General features: G+C 44.4%; 1 protein-coding gene across 1 annotated transcript; it reads left to right on the forward strand.

Moving 5' to 3' along the window:
* The first annotated feature begins 799 nt into the window (after positions 1–799).
* On the forward strand, positions 800–5777 carry LOC106601003 (neurogenic differentiation factor 2). Its single transcript, XM_014192841.3, has 2 exons — positions 800–999; positions 3178–5777. Exon 2 carries the CDS (start codon positions 3185–3187, stop codon positions 4262–4264), a length of 1080 nt encoding a protein of 359 aa, XP_014048316.1. The 5' UTR covers positions 800–999; positions 3178–3184; the 3' UTR covers positions 4265–5777.
* Positions 5778–23276: the final 17499 nt, after the last annotated feature.

The raw sequence follows: 23276 nt of genomic DNA on the forward strand, positions 1-23276 counted from the left end.
AGTGTGCCAACGCTCCTCCCACTCTGGGCAACCGCACAGATGCCAGCTCCAACCAACCCCTGGCCCCCTCCCTCACCGAACCCCGCCCTTATCCCGTCCCTGGTGGGGTCGCACACCTGGGCCCCATCGTTGTTGCTGTGCAGGAGGACTGGAGCTCGCTCGCCCCCCAGGCACCCCTCAGCGTCTCACTCTGAAAACACCAGCGCTCAAGCAACCTAGTCATCCCCCCTACCCGTGCTCACGTCTAATCTCCGATCTCATCTCACGAGCACCTGTAAATAACAAACAATCAATAGGGTCTCCATAGCCGATATTTATCTGTCTGTCCGTCTTCATTGATCATTCTGCCCGTAGAGTCTGCGCGCAATGCTATTTGTTTTGATTATCCCCCCCCCCCCCCCCCCCCGATAGATCACTATAATGCCATTCAATTAGGTAAATAAATAGATAAACAATATCGCCTTCTGTTCCCAGGTCTGCAAATGCACCCCAACCCCCTCTCCTTGAGCACCGTTGTTTTATGCATGCTATCGTTTAACTTAACCCTTAGGTTAAATGTACAAAAATAAAAAATAAAGGCAAATACAGCAATAATATCCGTTGTCTACAACAAACATTTTAGTTCGCCCACTTTTCTGTTTCCTCTCTTTCACTCGTATTGCCTCCGTCTCAGTTTCTCTCTTTTTCTGGCTGTGTGAGCCCGAGCGCAGTGACAGATGGCGGGGCCCTCTTCCCTCGGGAAGACAATCTCTCCGAATGCGGGCGCATGTCAATCACCGGCTCTCATGTGATGGTTCTTGCCAGTGACGTGCCAACCATATGGCCTGGCATCATAGCTGGTATGTAACCCTGCCTGGTAGCGATGCCACACTGTCTCAGAGCGCGCGCGCGGATAGCACACTGAAAGCACCCTGCCGCACCTATAGGAGCGTTTGCTCGCGGTCCCAGAAGATGGTCTGAACTCACGCGCTTTCCACCCCTTCAAGAGCTCCCGCGGAGGTAAGTTGGAGTGTAAACAAATCGACGAGTGACCTTCCCAATATGGAACGTAATTAATTTAATAAATAGAGATTAATAATGCAAGGTTAATTCGGGACCGTTTTTTTGGTGGATGTTTGTGCCTCCTGTAAACGTCTGTTTTGAATTCACTCAGCTATATGCCGCTTTTGAACATTTGGTTATGGTGTAGCTATGGTTCTTCGTTTGGCACGATGTTATGCTCCATTTGTCCTTCAACTTTTAACAGCGCGGACCTCCATTCTGTGTGTTAATTATAGGCTAGGAGTGCAATATAATATTCCATGCTTATTTTGTCCAGAAAACAGCTATACACAAAGACAAGCTCTAGTTTACCGTCTATCTCGGTGATCAATCGAAAAAATAGCAACAATCTTCCGACAGAATTTAATGCATTAATTTGATTAGTGAAAAATACAAAATAAAGCCTGTTTCCATGGACCTATGGAAACAGAGAGATGAAGAGAAAGAGAGATACATAGGGAGAGAGAGGGGAGGCAGAATTATTCTTCACCGTCAGCTAATTATTTCTGCGTGTCATGGCTTAGATAGAAGATTTATCGATGATTTTATCTGGGTGTTCATCTTGGAGAAAATGAAAGGGTGGGTGGGGCGTTATTGAAAGCGAATGTACAGTAGGCTAATACGGACATTATTTATTTGTGTAGTTTTATCATCCACAATTATTAATTCAACAGCACAACCTTTTACATTCCAAATACATCGATAGCTCCCCTAAATCACGCAAGCACAGGCCATGCAAGAGGAGATTATTGTTGCAATTTAAAGAAAATACTAATCTGTTTTCTGAAATGCATTTTTTATATATATTTAACGACTGCTAAAAGGATACATGCAATTTCCATCTGTAAATGCAAACCTTTCCAACTAAAAGTGGTTTGGAATCGCTCAGTCGTGCATACTGAATTATGTGTGAAATATATTTCTTGTAAGGTAGTCTTACATGGTCTGTTAATTAAAGTTTTTTTTTTTTTTTAATTGAGCAAATCTCCTGAGCCTGAAATTTCCAAACGAGATTTTGCCTCTGGCACACCCTCGAGGTAATTAGCAGCGTATTCCTCCTGGTTGACTTTGGGTCCACACATCACGTAGCCCAACCACAAGTTCTCCAGCCTACCAGAGATACCAGAGATTTACAGTGATTCAGAGTGACAACATGTTACTGGTTTGAGATGGTTTAAACTGTCCATCTATCATATCTTTGCACTGGCTATTTACATTCAAATACCATCTCGTTTCTCCTTTTCGGATAATTGATGCTATTTTCAAAAAGGCCCGGCTCAATCAACTTCGTATTTTTGGATTATAATATTTGGATGATATTCTAATTGGCGTTTGGGTAAGATATTTACACATTAAATCGTTATTGAGTGTCATAATAACAATGTACATTATTATTATTATTATCATTGTTATAATTATTTATTGGCAATCAAAATGGATCTTTGTGGATAATATAACCCATGGTATCCTATAGCGTCCTCTGGTAGGCTTTACGGCTGAGCGTGGTAAAACAACAGCGGCTCTGCAGGTGTGGTAGAAGTCATCTCAATGTCACATTTTACAAAAATATGATAGCCTATTAATTAAAATAACTTCCGATATCCACACACAATATTTTGTTATCTTCTGACACGATGATCAACACCAAGGTAGAGACACTGTAAATATCCTCTTGCCATGCTTTTTGTGGAGGTGGGTAGTGCGGTGGAATGGTGCTGGAATGTAGCCAGGAGTATGTGGGCGTCGGGGGGGGAGTGAAAGTAGGGGCACGTTGCTTCACAGCGCGCCCCACGGGTCTGTAATGTGGCCTCTGCTGTTGAGACCCGCTGCGCGAGGGCAGGAGGAGGCACATGGACGACAGCAGGGAATTAAATAGGGGACCGGTTGGGCAATAGACCCGGGTGTTCAATGAAATGCTTCCGATGGCATGCTGTTTTAGTTCCTCCCAACACGTATCATTTCAGTCTTATTAGGTTATTCATGTCCTCCGCCTTTATCATGAAGAGATATTCATCAACATTTGAGTATTATCCCATTGTTGTTGAATGCATTTCATTACAGTCTTCTTTTTGCCTTTAGCCCTTTTCTGATTTGAAATGTCCTCACTCCTCACACAACGTCCTTTATTTCTTTCAGTGCCGCAATGTTGACTAGGCTGTTCAGTGACCCGTCGCTGCTTCCCGACATGCATAAGTATTCGGCCTGGGCAGAGGACAGCGAGAGCGAGGACTCGAAGACCAAGGATGATCAGGACCACTGCCGCGTGGGCGATGACGACATGGATGTCCCGGACCTGAGAAGCAGCCGGGCACATTCTGAGATCGGCGGTGAAGACGAGGACGACGACGAGGCGGATGAGGACGAAGGAGAGGACGGTGCAGAGGGGGACGGGCCCAAAAAACGGGGCCCTAAGAAGCGTAAAATGACACCTGCGCGTATCGAGCGCTCCAAGTTGCGTCGTCAGAAGGCAAACTCACGAGAGAGGACGCGCATGCACGATCTGAACTCTGCGCTCGACAATCTGCGTAAAGTCGTGCCCTGTTACTCCAAAACGCAAAAGCTCTCCAAAATCGAGACTCTCCGTTTGGCCAAGAACTATATCTGGGCCCTCTCTGAGATCCTGCGCTCCGGGAAGAAGCCTGATCTTGTGTCCTACGTGCAGACGCTGTGTAAAGGACTGTCCCAACCCACGACCAACCTGGTTGCGGGTTGTCTGCAGCTCAACTCCCGAAACTTCCTGACGGAGCAGTGTCCGGAGGGGGGACGCTATCCCGGCTCCAACTCCTTCTCCATGCATCCTTACCCCTACCAGTGCTCCCGCCTCTCCAGCCCTCAGTACCAGTCTGGTTCCAACTCGCATCCCTTACGGACACAAGGGTACTGCTCAGCCTACGATTCACTGTACGGTGGCAGTGGATCTCCAGAATACAACAGCCCAGAGTACGAGGGGCCCATATCCCCTCCCGTGTGCATCAATGGCAACTTTTCTCTGAAGCACCAGGGCACTACGTCCCCCGAGGTAGCCGAGAAAGGCTACCATTACTCTATGCATTACTCCGGCCTGGCCGGCTCTCGCCCCACTGCTGGCCACATATACGGTTCTTCGGGTGTGAGGAGCAGCATCCACTCTGAAAACGTATCGCCTTACCACGACATGCACCTGCACCACGAAAGGGCCCCCGTCCCCGTGTACGATGAACTCAATGCGTTTTTCCACAACTGAAACGGCAGTAATATTGCCATGCGTGGGAGTCTTCTTGCAATCAACAATCAATTAGTTGCCCACCTTTGGCAAGGAGCGTGCACGGTCACCCCCCCCCCCCCCCCCCCCCCCCCCAGCCCCTACCCTAAAACGTAGTCTCAAAGGACTATGACACCAGACACTGATCACTGCGAAAAAAGCGTTTTATTTATTGTTTTTCTATGTCATTTTATATAATTGTATTTATTTTGTTTCTATTCTGTGACGATGGGATGCTGTGAAAATGTTGCATTTGAAATGGAATGTGTACAGATTTGACGGTGATTGACGTATGGATTATTATTGAAATAGCTAGATGAGTTAAAATGAAACCGCATAGTCACGTTTATAACATTGTAACAACCGATGATGCTGTAACTAATTTGGAAATAATAGCCTAATATGAAAATAGAGGATTAAATTAAGAAGCAAGCAGTGCACTTAAAAGCAAGCATGTCGCAGAGATATGAAGATATATATTTTTAAATGTCGACAATTGGCAACAGCTATGTCAGAAAATTAAACATATTTCACATCTATGCAAGAAATAGCCTACGCCAAACGAGTATACAAGGACCAACTATAGGCTATATCTAAAATAGTGTACATTAAATCATTCATTTAATACTTCTCAACAATATACTTTCATTGCTTCTCGGCCCCTATTCTGACTTGCCAATACACACACGGGGGGAATTGCTTGATGTCTATTTGTTTTATTGAGGGACATGAATTCAAGTCACCATTATGACACAGAGAATACAATTTTCGATCCCTAGAATACCACCAATTGATAAGGAAAAGAAAAGGAAAAGCAAACAATATTTGGCAGAGTAGGCCTACAAGGCTAAACCCAACATTTTAAATGAATGATTCTGAGGAAGCAGATATGGGCTCATGCTACCAGTTCCGGCTGGTCAAGTCTTTCTAATGTAAACGATTTGATAGTGTTTACGTTCATTAGATTAGGCTACCTTTAATGGATTTGCAAGTTTGCACTAGATTTTAGATGTCATTAAATGCAATCGAAAATGGTTTCATGTTAGCCAATAGCCTTTGCCTTTATACATCTACTGGCCTTTATACATCTACAATCCTGTCAGTGACTGAACCGAGAATGGGATAGGCCGACAATAAAACATGCTAAACACAATATTTCATGTCTTGCCACAGGAACAAATATGGCTTGTTGAATAGGCCTATTTCTAAAAGTGTAAGGGCCAGGATTTAGCACTCAATTTCTAAATAGTCGAAGTTATATATCAGAAGGTCGATATATTGCACTGAAATAACATGATTATTATTATTGTTATTATTATTTACAAACAGTATTATTTAATGCATCATTTTGCCTATAACAACTAATCAATGCAAATATTTCCCCTAAGGGTCCCCAGAGTCGTCAACATGTGTTGCATTTTTCATTGAAAGTGAAAGTTAAAACTTTGTATTTAAACAATGTGTGTGTGGTAAAATAAAATGATAATACATGAAATTGCGTTACATCATTTCATTTTAAACCTATATCCAAGTTATATGTAAACGTTGTCTTTTCTCGTTGAATTTGAGAACCATTACACAGTGAAAACAAGTATATTCTGGCTAGCTGGTTAAGTTATCCGCGTAATAATCAACTACGTAAAAGGACTGTATTATATTCTTCCAATGATTATTCTTATCATTGGAAATGCTTTATGAAAAGATGACGCAGTGTGGCCTGGAAAGGGATGGGTTTACCGTTAAACATCCCCATATCGCTCTGCTTTCTGTAAGTTGGTTTACCGATTACAAGAAGTAGCATCACTTGACATGTGACTCTAACAGGTTCGGCGGGGTATATCCAATGGTTTAATATGGCAGACATATAAGCTATGTCAATATGTTGCTGGAAATCCCATTCTTCAATTAAGCCCACAAAAAAAAAAGAGTTGCAGAATGAGTTCGAAACCATTTTCGAAAGACTTACACTGTGGGAGATGCTAGCATTCCTAATGATTAGGCATGGAGGCAAAAACGGGCATTATAGGATCTAATCAACAGGCCAACACCATCTTTCCAGAACACAACGAACATATTACAAAGACAAACGTGTCAACAAAGAAGCCCTGCAATGGACTCTAATGAGTTGAACAGCAGGATCTGGACAGATTGGGAAACGGCCTCCGGATTTGCAGGCGAGCCAAAATCCCTAACAGTTACCAAAGGGCCTGTCTGAAGCTTTCGGGGATTTCTAGGATGTTCAAATAATATGGGACCCGTTATAAGCCTAACAAATTCATTTGAAGGGAGGGACTGCTATGACAACTAACTTCTAGATCAGGGGTGTGCAACTTTGATGTGGGTGGGGTCACAAAACATCATGAGGGGCCGCAGTGGCTCGCGGGTCTGCATACCCACATCAATACCCAGATGCAGTCAGAGCCCGTCCATGTCTTTTGGGGGCCCTCCCACCTTGCGAGCAATACATTTTAGCAGCCCCCCTCTTTACAGCGAAGAGAAAAACTTGACGTTTTATAGTTCATTTCCTGCAATTTTACACATTTTGCCAGGGGTGTAGAGAAAATGTTGCCATTTTAAAGCAAGTTTGCTGCAATTCTACATATCTTTCCATGGGGTGAAGACAAATGTTTGCAGTTCTGCAGTCTGATGATCAATGTGTCCATCCGGGCTCTAGATCATGCGTGTGTGCATACAAGCAGCCGTGCTCCTGCTCCCTTTGAGTGCATGCCAGAATATTCTTGGCATGAAAGGTAAACTTGACTCAAACGGACACAAGGGTTACAATGCACGGGATAGAGACAAATGGGCGGTGCATACGTATATGAGATGATTTTTGAAACGCGGAAGAAATACAGAGACTATAAATTATCGGAAATTGTGGCCCAAAAAAGCACGAAACATACGGGGTCCCAAACTAGCAAATGATATTCTTTGTAATCAAAACACGGCATTGGAAAGAGGCTGAAATATTTCGGGCAGCCGAGGACCTTAATACAGCCCATGTACTCCATATTGGGATGTTAACCTTGACCTCAGGCTCATTGGCTCAATGGGCATTGACAGTGACGGTGAGAACATTTTGGGAACCAGCAAAAGAAAGTCATGTATTTGCCACAGCGCATTTCTTCAACCCCACCTTGATTTCTCCACAGGTAGCCTACCCTGACGGACAAAGCAGGACATCATAACTCATCATAACATCCATAACTTTCACACACACCGAAAGAGAAAGAGAGAGCGAGATAGAGAGGGACTTTTGTGAGTGAAATGTTTACTGTTCATTTGATATTGTTTATTTCACGTTTGGTTATTATCTATTTCACTTGCTTTGACAATGTTAACATATGTTTGCCATGACAATAAAGCCCGTTGAATTGAGAGAGAACTCTGCAAAAATATCCTCCACGTACAACGTAAAACACCAAATAATGCATGCAGAGCAGAATTAGGCCGATACCCGCTAATTATCAAAATCCAGAAAAGAACCGTTAAATTCTACAACCACCTAAAAGGAAGCGATTCCAAAACCTTCCATAACAAAGCCATCACCTGCAGAGAGATGAACCTGGAGAAGAGTCCACTAAGCAAGCTGGTCCTGTGGCTCTGTTCACAAACACAAACGGACCCCACAGAGCCCCAGGACAGCAACACCATTAGACCCAACCAAATCATGAGAAAACAAAAATATAATTATTTGACACATTGGAAAGAATTAACAAAATAACTGAGCAAACTAGACTGACCCAAACGTAAGGAAAGCTTTGACTATGTAAAGACTATTGCAAAGGGCTGCTGTAGGCATCCCTGGCTGTCAAGAGAAGACAGGCTATGTGCACACTCACCACAAAATAAGGTGGAAACTGAGCTGCACTTCCTAACCTCCTGCCAAATGTATGACCATATTAGAGACACATATATCGCTCAGATTACACAGACCCACAAAGAATTAGAAAACATACTCGATGTTGATAAACTCCCACATCTACACGGTGAAATACCACAGTGTGCCATCACAGCAGCAATATTTGACCTGTTGTCACAAGAACAGGGCAACCAGTGAAGAACAAACACCATTGTAAATACAACCCATTTTTATGTTTATATATTTCCCCTTTTGTAATGTAACTATTTGCAGATAATATGACATTTGAAATGTATTTATTCTTTTTGAACTTTTGTGAGTGTAATGTTTACTGTTAAATTGTATTGTTTATTTCACTCTTGTTTATTATTTAGTTCACTTGCTTTGGCAATGTTAACATATGTTTCCCATGCCAATAAATCCCTTAAATTGAATTGAAGGAGAGAGAGATCTTCATTGCGCTTGACTTGTATCATTTATTTTGCCATGCGTAGCAAATTCTCTTGGTCATAGTTACAGCTTTTTACTTTAATCAAAAGTGTATTGTGTGATTGTATTCCCTTGATGCAAAACTTTTTTCGTCGATTTTTGTTTGTCAGAAAATACAGTAGGCTTATTGTTTCAACTGTAAATATTTGTTTTTAATGAATCTCGACACTAACCTTATTTGATTTTACACTTAAAAAAAATGTATATGGTGCATTCTTATGAGCTAAATTTTGGGATTTTGAGTCAAATGCACTGAATGAACGTGCCTTTGAATGTGCAAACATGCTTTTCAAAATTGACTATCAACTAGTTGAATGACCTCCCGCAGTGTCTAATGCTTTTGGTATTGATGACTGCACTCAAATATTTATACATTTTAGTTTATAGCAGCAAAACATTCATATTCCTAAATACATCTCTTTTTAAATTCACACGTCTCCATCACTAGATAATAGCCTACTTTCTCTCAAAATGTCATGGAGCATATAAGACATCGACTAAATTCACGGAGGGGATTACTTCCGGACTATCAACTATAATTAAAAACACATTGACATGTGCTGTAAAGTAAATATCGGAATGAGAAAATAAAATGTAATTTAAGAGACAACAGGCCTAGTCCCAATACGATCATGTCAGGCAGCTCGGGCAGTCTAATATTGTCGTCGCAACTCTTGAACTCTTCATGAAGCTTATTCAATGCCATGATAACGTGAAGAAGAAGAAGAAAAAAAATACATTCATTTGTATTATTCTTGAACACACACGTGTGATTTTGAGGCAAGCCTTCTAGACGCACAATGCAAGGGGCAGCAGTTGCCCTCGTGCGTCCCTTGTGCATGAGACGATGCCACCCGGCTTGGTTTGGAGCGCTGCCCCGGGACCCATATGTTCAAAATGTCCAGGGTGCGATTAGCTGAGGACACTCCGGCTCACCGAAGAAAGGGAGCTGGGCTTGGGCCGTGGAGTGATGATGACCGGCAGCAATGTAGGCCAGCACAGCCAACAGTATAAATTGAGAACACCCTTGGTAAAAATATAATAAATAAAACAACATATATATGGACAAAATGTATTTTGTAGTCACAGTTTTATTGTTGTCCATTTGCATTAGAGGCTAGACTAAAACTTGGTGTGACATTTGGACAGCAATCTAAATTGAACGTTTACCACATTTTACATCAATAGTCTAAATACAAATATAAAAACGAACGTAACTATATATCGGATATCAGCCTATAAAAATAGACTGAACTTTACTTAATCCCAAAAGCAGGAGATTTTCAGGTGCATGAAATGGGAATTAGTCTGTTGTAGCCTAGGCTCAATCTAGTGCATTTATCTCAGTAATACTTGAGTTTGCTTATACAGTATATGTGACTAAAATCATCTAGGCTATTTTTGAGGCTAGTATATTCCTTTCTCTCGTTTCAAACCGAACACTGAGCACAATTCACTCGCGCGTTTCCTTCTGCGATGACAGTGCGCGAGAGGACGTGAAATAAACCAAAGTCTAGGCTACGTGGTCATTGATGCATTCCCTTACACGTGACTGATGTGACTAAATTGTGCCTTCACTCACTTTGGGATAATACAATTACCGGAACGATTTAGGCTATCTTGACAAACTGAATATAAAAGTTGTGTGCAGAAAGTTGAGTACTGCATGATGTATTGCATAAAACAAGGTTAAATAGCATATGATAATGCTATAGGCGTAGTCTATTCTTTAAAATGCGTTTTTAGGCAAATCATCAAAAACCGAAGTGTGCTGGTGCGTTTATAGAGTCAGTGCAGGCGTGGAGCACGCTCGAGACAGTTGGAGAGGGCATCTATCAAAATATTCCCCCGTCCGGCGTGAGGTGCGCGCTTTCCAGAGGCGGAAGTTGGCAGCAGTGCAGAGCTGCGCGTGCCAAGTTCCTTAATGTTCCCCGGCACCAGCACGAGCTCTGGAGAGGACACCCGCGCGCCTCGCCGCTGCCTCGTGCCAGTTTGCCCGGCCAAAGTGGCGCTGCAGGGAGGAGTCTGTATTTCTTTCCTAATTTCACGGCATCTGTTCATTATCCAGCACGTTTAAAAAGAAAGTTCTTATTCTGACTTCCCACACACACACACACACACACACACCGAGTAAGTGCTGAACAAATCCTCTGGTGAAAATGTCTTCATGCTGTTTTTTTTATCAATTGACATAGCAGGAATTTACATTTTGGGATTGTTAACGAATGTGGTATCTGGCTAAAACCTTGCATTACAATCATTCCCTTATTTCTGCCCGAACCACGACTGATGCAGATACCCTGTACAGAGTGGCAGTAGGCTACTTTTCTGCACAATGGAGAGAGCTCCCGACCTGGGCGAGTGCCTAGGCTATCCACGAACTCGCACAGGTGATAGAATGGTTCCCACACGTCAATTCATATTCTTTCTAAACCTTGATTTATTTTTTAAATTCTGTATGGAAATATTTAGGCCAACGTAAACTGTGGCCTTACAGCAACACCTCTCTGCCCAGGATGGTGTTTATTGTTGACCACCAGCAGCACAATCCTCAGCTCTGAGAGATGGAGGGAGTCACTGCAACAGAAATGGAGTAGAGATCGTATTGAAGGCTACGAACTTCACAAACCGAACACACAGTATTCACGTGCCCTCTGCAAAGTGAGTGAATACATCTCGCTGTTTAAATTATCGTGTGTGCCCACTCTTTTCTCGCTAAACTTGGTGGAATATATCAAAGAAAAGTGTTTGTCCGACATAACAGGCAATATAGTGCGATTATCAAAATGTCACAAGTATCCTTAACTGGTGTGAATTCCAATTAACAAGTCTGAAATATTAGAAACGCAAATTAAATAGGAAACATTTAAGAACCTATGGGCCTACTTATAATACAGTGTGTATCAATAAAATACAAATATACATCATTATTTTGTCATTATCATAAAAGCTACAGGAGAGGGCTTTTTTTAGAAGAGATAAGATAAGTAAAGTAAATCAACATCAGGTCATATCTAGTGCCATTGAACACACACACACACACACACACACACACACACACACACACACACACACACACCACACACACACACACACACACACACACACACACACACACACACACACACACACACACACACACACACACAAAGAGAGGGAGGGAGGGAGGGAGAGAGAAAGCTTACTTTAACTATCTTGCCTCTCACATAGTGAATACAAGCATGCACACAATCCGACACAGCCAGCCCCATGCATGCACTGCTCAGCCCCAGCGCCAGACTGTATGCCAGACAAGGAGGCAAGGCTGTCACTGGCAGGCGATTCAGTGGAAATTCCACAACATCTGTTTGTTATCGCACAATGGGGCACGGCGGTGGGGCACGGGCGACGGGGGCAGACGAGGCAGAAGCTAAATGGAGAATCTGCTACTGTTGGACTGAATGCCAGGGGAGGAACGAGGGGGACACAGGAAGGGTACAGCCAGGGTGGGTGACAGACAGGGGTGGAGATTAGGAGGGGTGCCAGGTAGGTTTTGGAACCTTAGGGGGGTTGCCACTTGCCACATAGGCTTAGAGGTTTTGGGGTTGCCATGTATTGGGGTTTTGCGGTTTTGGGGACAATGCAGGCAGGGGTGGAGATTGGGAAGAAACCAGGGAGGGTGAGGCCTATAGGGAACAATGGCTTGGTAACTATAGTTTGTTCACTTTCTGCAGATGGATGCTTCCATCTGACAACTGTCAGTCATCTCTGTCGAGGGTAGTGGAGCTATGTTCTGGCTGGTCACCAGTGAGACCCTCCCTGGGATGGGCGTGGTTGAACCATGTTTAGGAGGTTAAGTAGGAGTGTGCATGGGGACACTGCTGGATCAGAGGGGGTAGCTGTGGGTTGTTGCTGGTCTGCACAGATGGCATGTGTTATAGGAGTGTGTGTGAGTGTGCTCTTGCATGCTTGTGTGTTTGTGTGTGTGTGATGCCACGGTCACATGGGCAGCAGTAATTGGCCTCCATATTGACCAGTTTGCAGTGCTGGGGGGCGGGCAGTCTCCCAGCTGGACCTGTCAGACGGCATCCCATCCACCTCACTGATCACCCCCTTGACAACCTCTCCACTATCTTCCTTTTCTCTTTTCTCTTTTCTCCATCCCTCCTGTCCTCCAGCACCTCTCCTTTCATCTCCAGTCTTCTCCTCCCTTTCCTATCCTCTCCTACCCTTCACCACCTGTCCTTTCCACTCCTCTCCTCAGTTCTACCATCTCAACTCTCCTCCTAGTCCTCTTCCACCTATCCTCTACCACATCTCCACTCCTTAGTGTTCAGTTACATGTAGGTCACTAACAATAATTTAAACAACATGTAATTAATGTTCCATGTATTACTGGACTAATACCTACGTCTCAGCTCTCTGAACAGAGACAGGTTGTGAGGTTTGCTATGAGCAGTCTGAAGGCTCATCCCCAGCTAGAGGAAGCCATGCCCAGCCTTGGCAGCCGGGAGTCTTCAGGTACGTAGCAAGTCTCTCCATCATCTCTCCTTCACTCTTATCAGCCAGGAAACATGGAGAGTTGGCACACACACCCTGGGAAAAGGGTGGGAACAACAGGGGGTCGGAAACACACACACAACCCTTCCCCTCAGCACAGACATGGGAGCCGATGCTGTCGCTAGGGATTCTGAGATGGCTGGCTGGCTCTGGGAGAGAGATGGGAGGACTACAGGAAAACAGTGTAGATGCAATAACTTAACAACAGGCCCACATGCTGTGTTACCTTCTGAGAGAGAGAGAGAGAGAGAGAGAGCGAGAAGAGGGGAGACATAGCTGGCAGAATCATACCAAGTCTTATGCCAAGCAAAGTGCACATGGGAATAGGTGTGTGTGTGCTCTACATATGCATGTCAATGTATGTGTGTGCGTACGTACGTGTGTGTGTGTGTTTCAGAGAGTGTTCATGTGAATATGGGCACCGAGTTGCGCTATGTGTGTAGGAGTGAGTGTGTGTTTGTGATTGCACTAGTGCATCTGTATGTATGCTGTGTGTGCATGTGCAGGAAGGGGGGAGGAAGAGGGAGGGAGGGGGTGAGTGCACGTTTAAATTCTGTGACATCTGTTCATTACAAGTAGAGTGTGCTTATTTTTATACAGCGAGCCACAAGCAGAGAGCTCAATTGGCACCTCTGGTTAATGTAGCAGCCTGCCTCTACTGCACAGCAAATTAAATATTTAGTGGCAGACAGAAAGAATGAAGAAAGAGGACGAAGGGAAAGAACGAGAGAAATGATAAGATAATATGTGACAAAAATGCACACACACACAAACACGGATAAGCATTGCCACGCGCACTCAAAGTCCCTGTTCTAATTGAATTAAGCAAGGAACAGAGTCTGACGAATCCAGAAGTCACCCTAACACGCTCCCATATGACCAGTATGATGTGATGTGTCAGGACATACATTACGGTTTGTGGTGAAAACAGGCCAGGGTGAACTGAAACAGGACAAAGGACGGAAAAGACTAAACTGTAGTTTGTGTTCTTGATTTGATTTCATATGATCATTCACATTCACACTCATTTACATGTGACTGATGCTCAACAGAGACCGACACTACAATGAACTGGGCCTCTCCTACTTGCTTCTTCCAGCTACAGGCCTTACCTATAGGTGGATAGGAGCTGTTTGAATTGATGTCCCCCTGCAGACTGGGGGACTGGAGAGAGGCCTGCTTGACTGAGGCTGATGCAAGCACCAACCACACCAGACAAACAATGTGGGAGTTGGGACATCTCTCTCTAGCTTGGTCCAGAACACACTCACTGATGGTGTGTGTGTGCGTGCCTGTATACGCGCAGGTACTCACGTGTGTGTGTAATGATGGGGTTCTCTCCCTCCACTCAGGCCCCATCTACCCTAAGGAGCCTCTGGCCCCCACTGTCCAGTCCCACTCTCCTCCTCCCATGGGATGGCCTGCTCTGGAATGCCGCTCAAGGGGAAGAATCTCGCTGCAGGCACTCAATATGTCGCATGTGTCTGTGAGAGAGAGAGAGAGAAAGAGAGAGAGAGAGAGGTTATGATACAGGTAGTACCCTTAAAGGACAATAATTAGGGCCGGGAAGATACCAGTAACGCGATACTTGTTAGTATTGTGGCAAAGAAACAAAACAGGAAGCAGATTCGACTTCTTTAGGAAAACAGCCGTAATGTTGGAAACAAACATCATTATGTTGTCATCCAGAGTCACATCACATGGTAGTAAACTGTAGCAGCATATGTGATGAGTTAAACGGGTCAATGCAGATAGTTAAATAGTTAACCAAATAGCTACAGTTGAAGTCGGAAGTTTACATACATCTTAGCCAAATGCATTTAAACTGTTTTTCACAATTCCTGACATTTAATCCTAGTAAAAAAAATCCCTGTTTTAGGTCAGTTAGGATCAACACTTTATTTTAAAAATGTGAAATATCAGAATAATAGTAGAGAGAATGATTTCTTTCAGCTTATTTTTTTCATCACATTCACAGTGGGTTAGAAGTTTACATACAATGAATTTAGTAGCATTGCCTTTAAATTGTTTAACTTGGGTGAAACATTTCAGGTAGCCTTCCACAAGCTTCCCACAATAAGTTGGGTGAATTTTGGCCCATTCCTCCTGAATGAGCTGGTGTAACTGAGTCAGGTTTGTAGCCCTCCTTGCTCGCACATACTTTTTCAGTTCTGCCCACACATTTTCTATAGGATTGAGGTCAGGGCTTTGCGATGGCCACTCCAATACCTTGACTTTGTTGTCCTTAAGACATTTTGCCACAACTTTGGAAGTATGCTTGGGGTCATTGTTCATTTCGAAGACTCATTTGCGACCAAGCTTTAACTTCCTGACTGTTGTCTTGAGATGTTGCTTCAATATATCTGCATAATTTTCCCTCCTCATGACACCATCTATTTTGTGAAGTGCACCAGACCCTCCTGCAGCAAAGCACCCCCACAACATGATGCTGTCACCCCCGTGCTTCACGGTTGGGATGGTGTTCTTCGGCTTGCAAGCCCCCCCCTTTTTCCTCCAAACATAACGATGGTCATTATGGCCAAACAGTTCTATTTTTGTTTCATCAGACCAGAGGACATTTCTCCAAAAAGTATGATATTTGTCCCCGTGTGCAGTTGCAAACCGTAGTCTGGCTTTTTTATGGCGGTTTTGGAGTAGTGGCTTCTTCCTTGCTGAGTGGCCTTTCAGGTTATGTCAATATAGGACTCGGTTTACTGTGGATATTGATCATTTTGTACCTGTTTCCTCCAGCATCTTCACAAGGTCCTTTGCTGTTGTTCTGGGATTGATTTGCACTTTTCGCACCAAAGTATGTTCATCTCTAGGAGACAGAATGCATCTCCTTCCTGAGCGGTATGACGGCTGCGTGGTCCCATGGTGTTTATACTTCCGTACTATTGTTTGTACAGATGAACGTGGTACCTTCAGGTGTTTGGACATTTTTCCCAAGGATGAACCAGACTTGTGGAGGTCTACAATTAATTTTTTCTGAGGTCTTGGCTGATTTCTTTTGATTTTCCCCTGATGTCAAGCAAAGAGGCACTGAGTTTGAAGGTAGGCCTTGAAATACATCCACAGGTACACCTCAAATTGACTCAAATGATGTCAAATAGCCTATCAGAATCTTCTAAAGCCATGACATCATTTTCTGGAATTTTCCAAGCTGTTTAAAGGCACAGTCAACTTAGTGTATGTAAACTTCTGACCCACTAGAATTGTGATACAGTGAATTGTAAGTGAAATAATCTGTCTGTAAACAATTGTTGGAAAAATTACTTGTGTCATGCACAAAGTAGATGTCCTAACCGACTTGCCAAAACTATAGTTTGTTAACAAGAAATGTGTGGAGTGGTTGAAAAACAAGTTTTAATGACTCCAACCTAAGTGTATGTAAACTTCCCGACTTCAACTGTACCTGGACTAACAATTTAGGAGTCAGCAAACATAACAATGGTGTTGGAATTGTGCGTGGCCACACGTGGGTGAACAGGGAGTACAGGAGGGTACTAATCACCTACCCCTGAGCGGTCCCTGTGTTGAGGGTCAGCGTGGCGGATGTGTTGTTGCCTACCCGCACCAACAGGGGGCGGCCTGTCAAGAAGTCCAGGATCCAGTTGCAGGCGGAGGTGTTCAGCCCCAGAGCTTAGTGATGAGCTTGGATGGTGTTGCATGCTGAGCTGAACAGCATTCTCACATACAGTGCATTGGGAAAGTATTCAGACCCCTTGACATTTTCTAAATTTTGCTACGTTACAGCCTTATTCTAAAATGGATTACATTTTTTTCCCCTTATCAATGTACACACAATACCCCATAATGACAAAGCAAAAACAGGTTTTTAGAAATGTTTGCAAATGTATTTAAAAAATACACTAATACTGCATTTACATAAGCATTCAGACCCTTTACTCAGTACTTTGTTGAAGTACCTTGAGCAGCAATTACAGCCTCGAGTCTTCTTGGGTATGATGCTACAAGCCTGGCACATCTGTATTTGGGTAGTTTCTCCCATTCTTCTCTGCATATCCTCACAAGCTTTGTAAGGTCTGATGGGGAGCGTCGCTGCACAGCTATTTTCAGGTCTCTCCAGAGATTTTAGATCGGGTTCAAGTCCGGGCTCTGGCTGTGCCACTCAAAGACATTCAGATACTTGTCCCGAAGCCACTCCTGCATTGTCTTGGCTGTGTGCTTAGGGTCGTTGTCCTGTTGGAAGGTGAACCTTTGCCCCAGTCTGAGGTCCTGAGCGCTCTGGAGCCAGTTTTCATCAAGGATCTCTCTGTACTTTGCTCCGTTCATCTTTCCCTCGATCCTGACTAGTTTCCCTGTCCCTGCCACTGAAAAACATCCCCACAGCATGATGTCGCCATCCACCATCCTTCACCGTAGGAATTGTGCTAGGTTTCCTCCAGACGTTACTCTTGGCATTCAGGCCAAAGAGTTAATTCTTGGTTTCATCAGCCCAGATAATCTTGTTTCTCATGGTCTGGGAGTCCTTTAAGTGCCTTTTGAAAAACTCCAAGTGGGCTGTCATGTGCCTTTTACTGAGGAGTGACTTCCATCTGGCCACTCTACCATAAATGCCTGATTGGTGGAGTGCTGCAGAGATGGTTGTTCTTCTGGAAGGTTCTCCCATCTCCACAGAGGAACTCTGGAGCTCTGTCAGAGTGACCAGTAGGTTCTTGGTCACCTCCCTGACCAAGGCTCTTCTCCTCCTGATTGCTCAGTTTGGCCGGGCGGCCAGCTCTAGGAAGAGTCTTGGTGTTTCCAAACTTTTTCATTTAAGAATGATGGAGGCCACTGTATTCTTGGGGAACTTCAATGCTGCAGACATTTTTGGGTAACCTTCCCCAGATCTGTGCCTCGACAATCCTGTCTCGGAGCTCTACAGACCATTCCTTCGACCTCATGGATTGGTTTTTGCTCTGACATGCACTGTCAACTGTGCGATCTTATATAGACAGGTGTGTCCTTTTTCAAAGAATGTCCAATCAATTGAATTTACTACAGGTGGACTCGAATCAAGTTGTAGAAGCATCAAGGATGAGCAATGGAAACAGGATGCAGCTCAATTTCGAGTCTCATAGCAAAGGGTCTGCATAAGGTATTTTTATTTTTAATGCATTTGCAAAAATTTCTAAAACCTGTTTTTACTTTGTCATTATGGGGTATTGTGTGTAGAATGATAAGGATTTGTATTTATTTAATCTATTTTAGAATAAGGCTGTAACGTAACAAAATGGGAAGGGGTCTGAATACTTTCCAAATGCAGTGTAAGTGTTCATCTTGTCTAGGTGGGAGAGGGCATTGTGGAGTGCAATAGAGATTGCTTCATCTTTGGATCTGTTGGGGCGGTATGCGAATTGGAGTGGGTCCAGGGTGTCTGGGATGATGGTGTTAATGTGAGCCATGACCAGTCTTTCAAAGCATTTCATGGCTACAGATGTGAGTGCTACGGGGCAATAGTCATTTAGACAGGTTACCTAGACATTGTTGGGCACAGGGACCGTGGTGGTTTGCTGGAAACATGTAGGTATTACAGAATGGGTCAGTGAGAGTTTGAAAATATCAGTGAAGACACTTGCCAGCTTGTCAGCACATTCTCTGAGTACATGTCCTGGTAATCTATCTGGCCCTGTGGCCTTGTGAATGTTAACCTGTTTAAAGGTCTAGCTCACATCGGCTATGAAGAGCGAGATCACACAGTCGTCCAGAACAGTTTGTGTTCTCATGCATGGTTCAGTGTTGCTTGACTCGAAGCGATTATAGAAGGCATTTAGCTTGTCTGGTAGGCTTGCATCACTGGGCAGCTCGCGGCTGGGTTTCCCTTTGTAATCCGTGATAGTTTGCAAGCGCTGCCACAGTGTCGGAGACAGAGGTCGTAGCAGGATTTCTTATAAGCGTCTGGATTAGTGTAATGCTCCTTGAAAGCGGCAGCTCTAGCCTCCAGCAGGTTTTTAAAGGACCAAAGAGTTTGGTCTGCTTCGTGTTTTTATTGTTGCCATGGAAAAAATGATGCGATACTAGTATCGTCACAGCCATAAATACAATATCATATATATAGTCCTTACCTGATCACATTACTAGATTAAAGGATTAAATTGATTAGATTAAAAGGGTTAAGACTTCGCAGTGGCAAGCCACAAGAAACCAAGGACCATCGTTCCATGTTAATAGACCTAATATGTGATGGGGTAATATTACAGAAGACATTAGCATCCATCATTCACACAAGCAAGGCACCACTGAAGTTATGCTCCCTCTTGCTCTCTTCTCACCCCACCCACACACTCACACACCTCCCACTTTCTCTCTGTAAATCAAAACAGGGCACAACTCACAACCTGGAACTTCCCTCTCCACTCTCTCTGTTAACTTTTCTCCCGCCATTGTGTCTCTACTGCCAGCCAGGACAGGGAAGAGAAAGGGGTTGAGAGAGTGATGTGGAGACGAGGATTGACACCCCATCTCCCTGCAGCCCTTCTCTTCTTCAGAAGGCCAGATTAAGAGATTAGAGAGCAAGGCGAAGCGGTAAAGCTGGCTAATTCTCACCCAGACACAGAGAGCTAAACTAGCAAAACTACCCCGAGCCCCATGGACCCTCTCTGCACAGCGACATCTGTGATGGGATACAGCATGTCCCCTTTACTCTCCAGGGTAGCAGGGAACCAACAGCCTTCATCCTCAATGCATTACTATCATGGGAACTTTGGTGTCTTGTTGTCAGTTTCTCTCCATTGCATTCTCTTGCTCTTTCAGACTGGTCCTGGTTTCTTTGACCCAAGCCAGCGCCATGGGCTGAATAATTGTATTTTCCTACAGAACATTCATGTCGGTGGGAAATTTGCACATAAATTCAGGTTATGTGAGTGAGTGCATTTCAATTTATGATTCAATGTGATTTGGCCCTATGTCAGTTGAGTAGTCATACACATTGATGATGACCAAACAACCAAAACGTTTCTATTTTTGCTCTTTTTACCTCAATGAATAAACCAGCATAAAATAACTTAGAAAACGTCTTTTTTTTTTATGCTGACCCTAATGAATCAGTTGAGTATGTCAGCTCACAATAAAGTAAATATTGGTATCATGTTGGTATAGTATTGAATTGTCCTAATGGAGACATACATATAAATTATGTGAGGAAGTACAGAGATTCATTTTGGCCGTTTGGGAAAGTAGAAAACAAAAGAAAACAATGAGCTACCGGCATCGTCATGGGAAATATGATTCCCCAATAGCACATAGTAACACACACATATTTATCTGAACTTTTTGCACTTCAGAGACCAAAAGCTTGCCACCGCCATCCATCTCAGTAAGGGAAAGGGAAACGAGAGAAAAAGAGAGAGAAGGGGAAAGAGAGAGAGAGAGGGTGGAAAATAACAGTGGAATAGAGAAGGCATGATCTGGGTGCCTGCTCTCCAGTCGGCAGAGGACAATGCAAAGCTGGAAGAGTGGGAGCATGGTGCCAGGGGGGAATGGAGTGCCACATGGTGCCCCCACGAGCAGGGCCAGTCTGGAGGGGGGTGAGGGGTGTGTGTGTGTGTGCGTGCGTGCGTGTGTTTATGAGAGATGGACTGTGTGCTTCCTGTGTTATGTATGTATGATAATGTTGTGCATGTATGTATGTGTGAGACGTGGGGTGGGGAGAGATGGTGGAGAGGGAGGGAGAGTCCCAGTTGCCGTTTGCATCTTAAATTCCTCAACATCTGTTCTGCCGAGCTCGGAAGTAGGAGCTGGTTATTTAAGTGTGTGTGTGTGTGTGTGTGTGTGTGTGTGTGTGTGTGTGTGTGTGTGTGTGTGTGTGTGTGTGTGTGTGTGTGTGTGTGTGTGTGTGTGTGTGTGTGTGTGTGTGTGTGAGTTTGTGAGTTTGTGTGTGTGTGTTCTGCTACCGGACCTTTAATGAGAGGTAGACAGAGACTCATTTTCAACAATAACACCAGGTAATCTGTAGTGCTCTCAGACACGCCAAGAGAATACAAATAGCACCATTCAACAACAGGACACTGAGATCACCTCTGTAACAGAGTCCACAACCCCATGGACAGACATCAGACCAGAAACTGGAGTTGTTTTCTATGTATTGACTGATTATCTCATTTCTGTGCCTAAATCAACTGTTAAACACATAAGTGCGGTAGTGTGTAAGTCTATTTGTGTGTGTGTGTGTGTGAGCTAGAGTGGGTGAGAGACGCAACGATAGATGTGTGTGTACGTGAGTTCACGTCTGTATGTGAAATTACGGGCAAAGTTTTAACCATGAAATATTCAGCTGCTGTGTGTGCTGTCTCTTGAGTGACTGTGACAGGGAGAGTTCCTGCCATGTTCACACACAAACACACACACACACTAACCCAGTGCCAACTCTGGGCAAATCTTATGCCACCTCAACACCAGACCTCTGCCAAACAGACCCAGTGTCAAATCCATACCCTCCACATGCCAACCCTATGCCACACACACGCCAACCTCGTGCCCCCTTAATGGCAGTCCTATATCAATCCTATGCCAGAGCACCCACCACCACCCCTCCTCTCTCCCAATCTGGTATGTGCGTATGTAAATCACTTGTTCTGTGGGGGTTTAAGACACCTGACTATCTGTACGGAGCTGAGAAGGTCAAAAGTCACTAGTGAGCTTGGATTCCAGGCAGATCAGATCTGTCGTTCTGTTCTCCTTCAGTGGAGGCAATTAGCCCTGAAACCTCCACTGAAGCTCTAGTAAATCCCTCATTTCAGGGTTCAGCTTCCTGCTGCTGTCACCCGCTTCCCGCTCAATCTCTGTCTGTCACTCTATCTCCCACCAATTTTCTCTCTCTCTCTCTCTCTCTCTCTCTCTCTCTCCTCTCTCTCTCTCTCTCTCTCTCTCGCTCTCTCTCTCGCTCTCTGTCTCGCTCTCTCTCTCGGCACTTTGGAAGCAGTGCCCCTCCAATCCCTGTGCCCCCTCCCCCTCCTCTGGATGCCAGCCGACGGCCCTCAGTGTGGCATGCCATCTGCTGCACCCCCTCTCCCCCCGCAGACAGCTACCCACAATTCCCCTCTGCCTTAGCCCCGCGCTGCAGCAGAACAGGAGGCTTTCGCACAGATCACTTCACCCCTGATGCCCCCGCCAGAAATGAGGGGTGCTGGGGGGGCACGCACGCACAAAATTCTCAAGCTTACACTCTCTCTTTCTTACACAGTCTCTCACGCGTACAAACACACATGCACACAAAACACACTTTTATATTGTACCCCATACATATTAAAACAGTGAAACAGGCAGCATACATGACTCCATTTTGCAAAGCTGCATGAAGCATGCACACACATGCTGCACTTGGGTTGTCCACGAGAAGGATTTGAGTGTGATTTGTGATGGGGATTTTGATTGTGATCTGGATCTTTCTGTTATTTAGATTCGGTAGGGCCGAGAGAGAGAGAGAGAGAAAGGGAAAGAGAGAGAGAGAGGGAGGCTGGTCTTCCATCCATCTTGTGTGGGTAAGGAGCCTCGCGGCTGGCACTCTATCCATCAGTGATCGCAACATTAACTCTCTGGATCAGAACCAACATCCCCACATTCTCTACGTCTTTACACCCTTCTCTCTCTTCTCTTCTTGTTTTTCTTTTTTATCACCCCTTTTATGAATTGATCCTCTTTACTCTTTTTTCTCACTCATCTTCTGCCTATATGTCCCCTCTTCTCCTCCTCTCTTCTTCTCCCTCCCTGCATCTCCTCCTCTGCTCTCATCTCCTCCTCTGCTCTCATCTCCTCCCTGCTTCTCTCCTCTCTTTGTCTCTCCCAGTTGATGTTAATAATTTAACTCCTGAGCTGCTGCAGACCTGGCTCCTCTCCAGGCCTCTGATTGTAGATGTGTGTATGTATGAGTGTGTGGCTGGGCATGTGTGTGGGATGTGCAAAAGAGAGAGAGATATGGGGTGGGGAAGGAGAGAGGCAGAGAGAGAGAGGGAGGCAGGGAGAGAGAGAGAGAAAGAAAAGAGATTAGGGTATGTTAGGTTGTGTGCGTGCGGGCATGGGGCCAGGGGTTTACAGTGGCTTGCGAAAGTATTCACGCCCTTGGCATTTTTCCTATTTTGTTGCCTTACAACCTGGAATTAAAAT

Source organism: Salmo salar, chromosome 03, assembly GCF_965601325.2.
Source record: "Salmo salar chromosome 03, fSalSal1, whole genome shotgun sequence".
Lineage (NCBI taxonomy): Eukaryota > Metazoa > Chordata > Actinopteri > Salmoniformes > Salmonidae > Salmo > Salmo salar.

Coding starts and splice junctions, on each gene's coding strand:
- LOC106601003 (XM_014192841.3), top strand. CDS start 3,185: ATGTTGACTAGGCTGTTCAGTGACCCGTCGCTGCTTCCCGACATGCAT.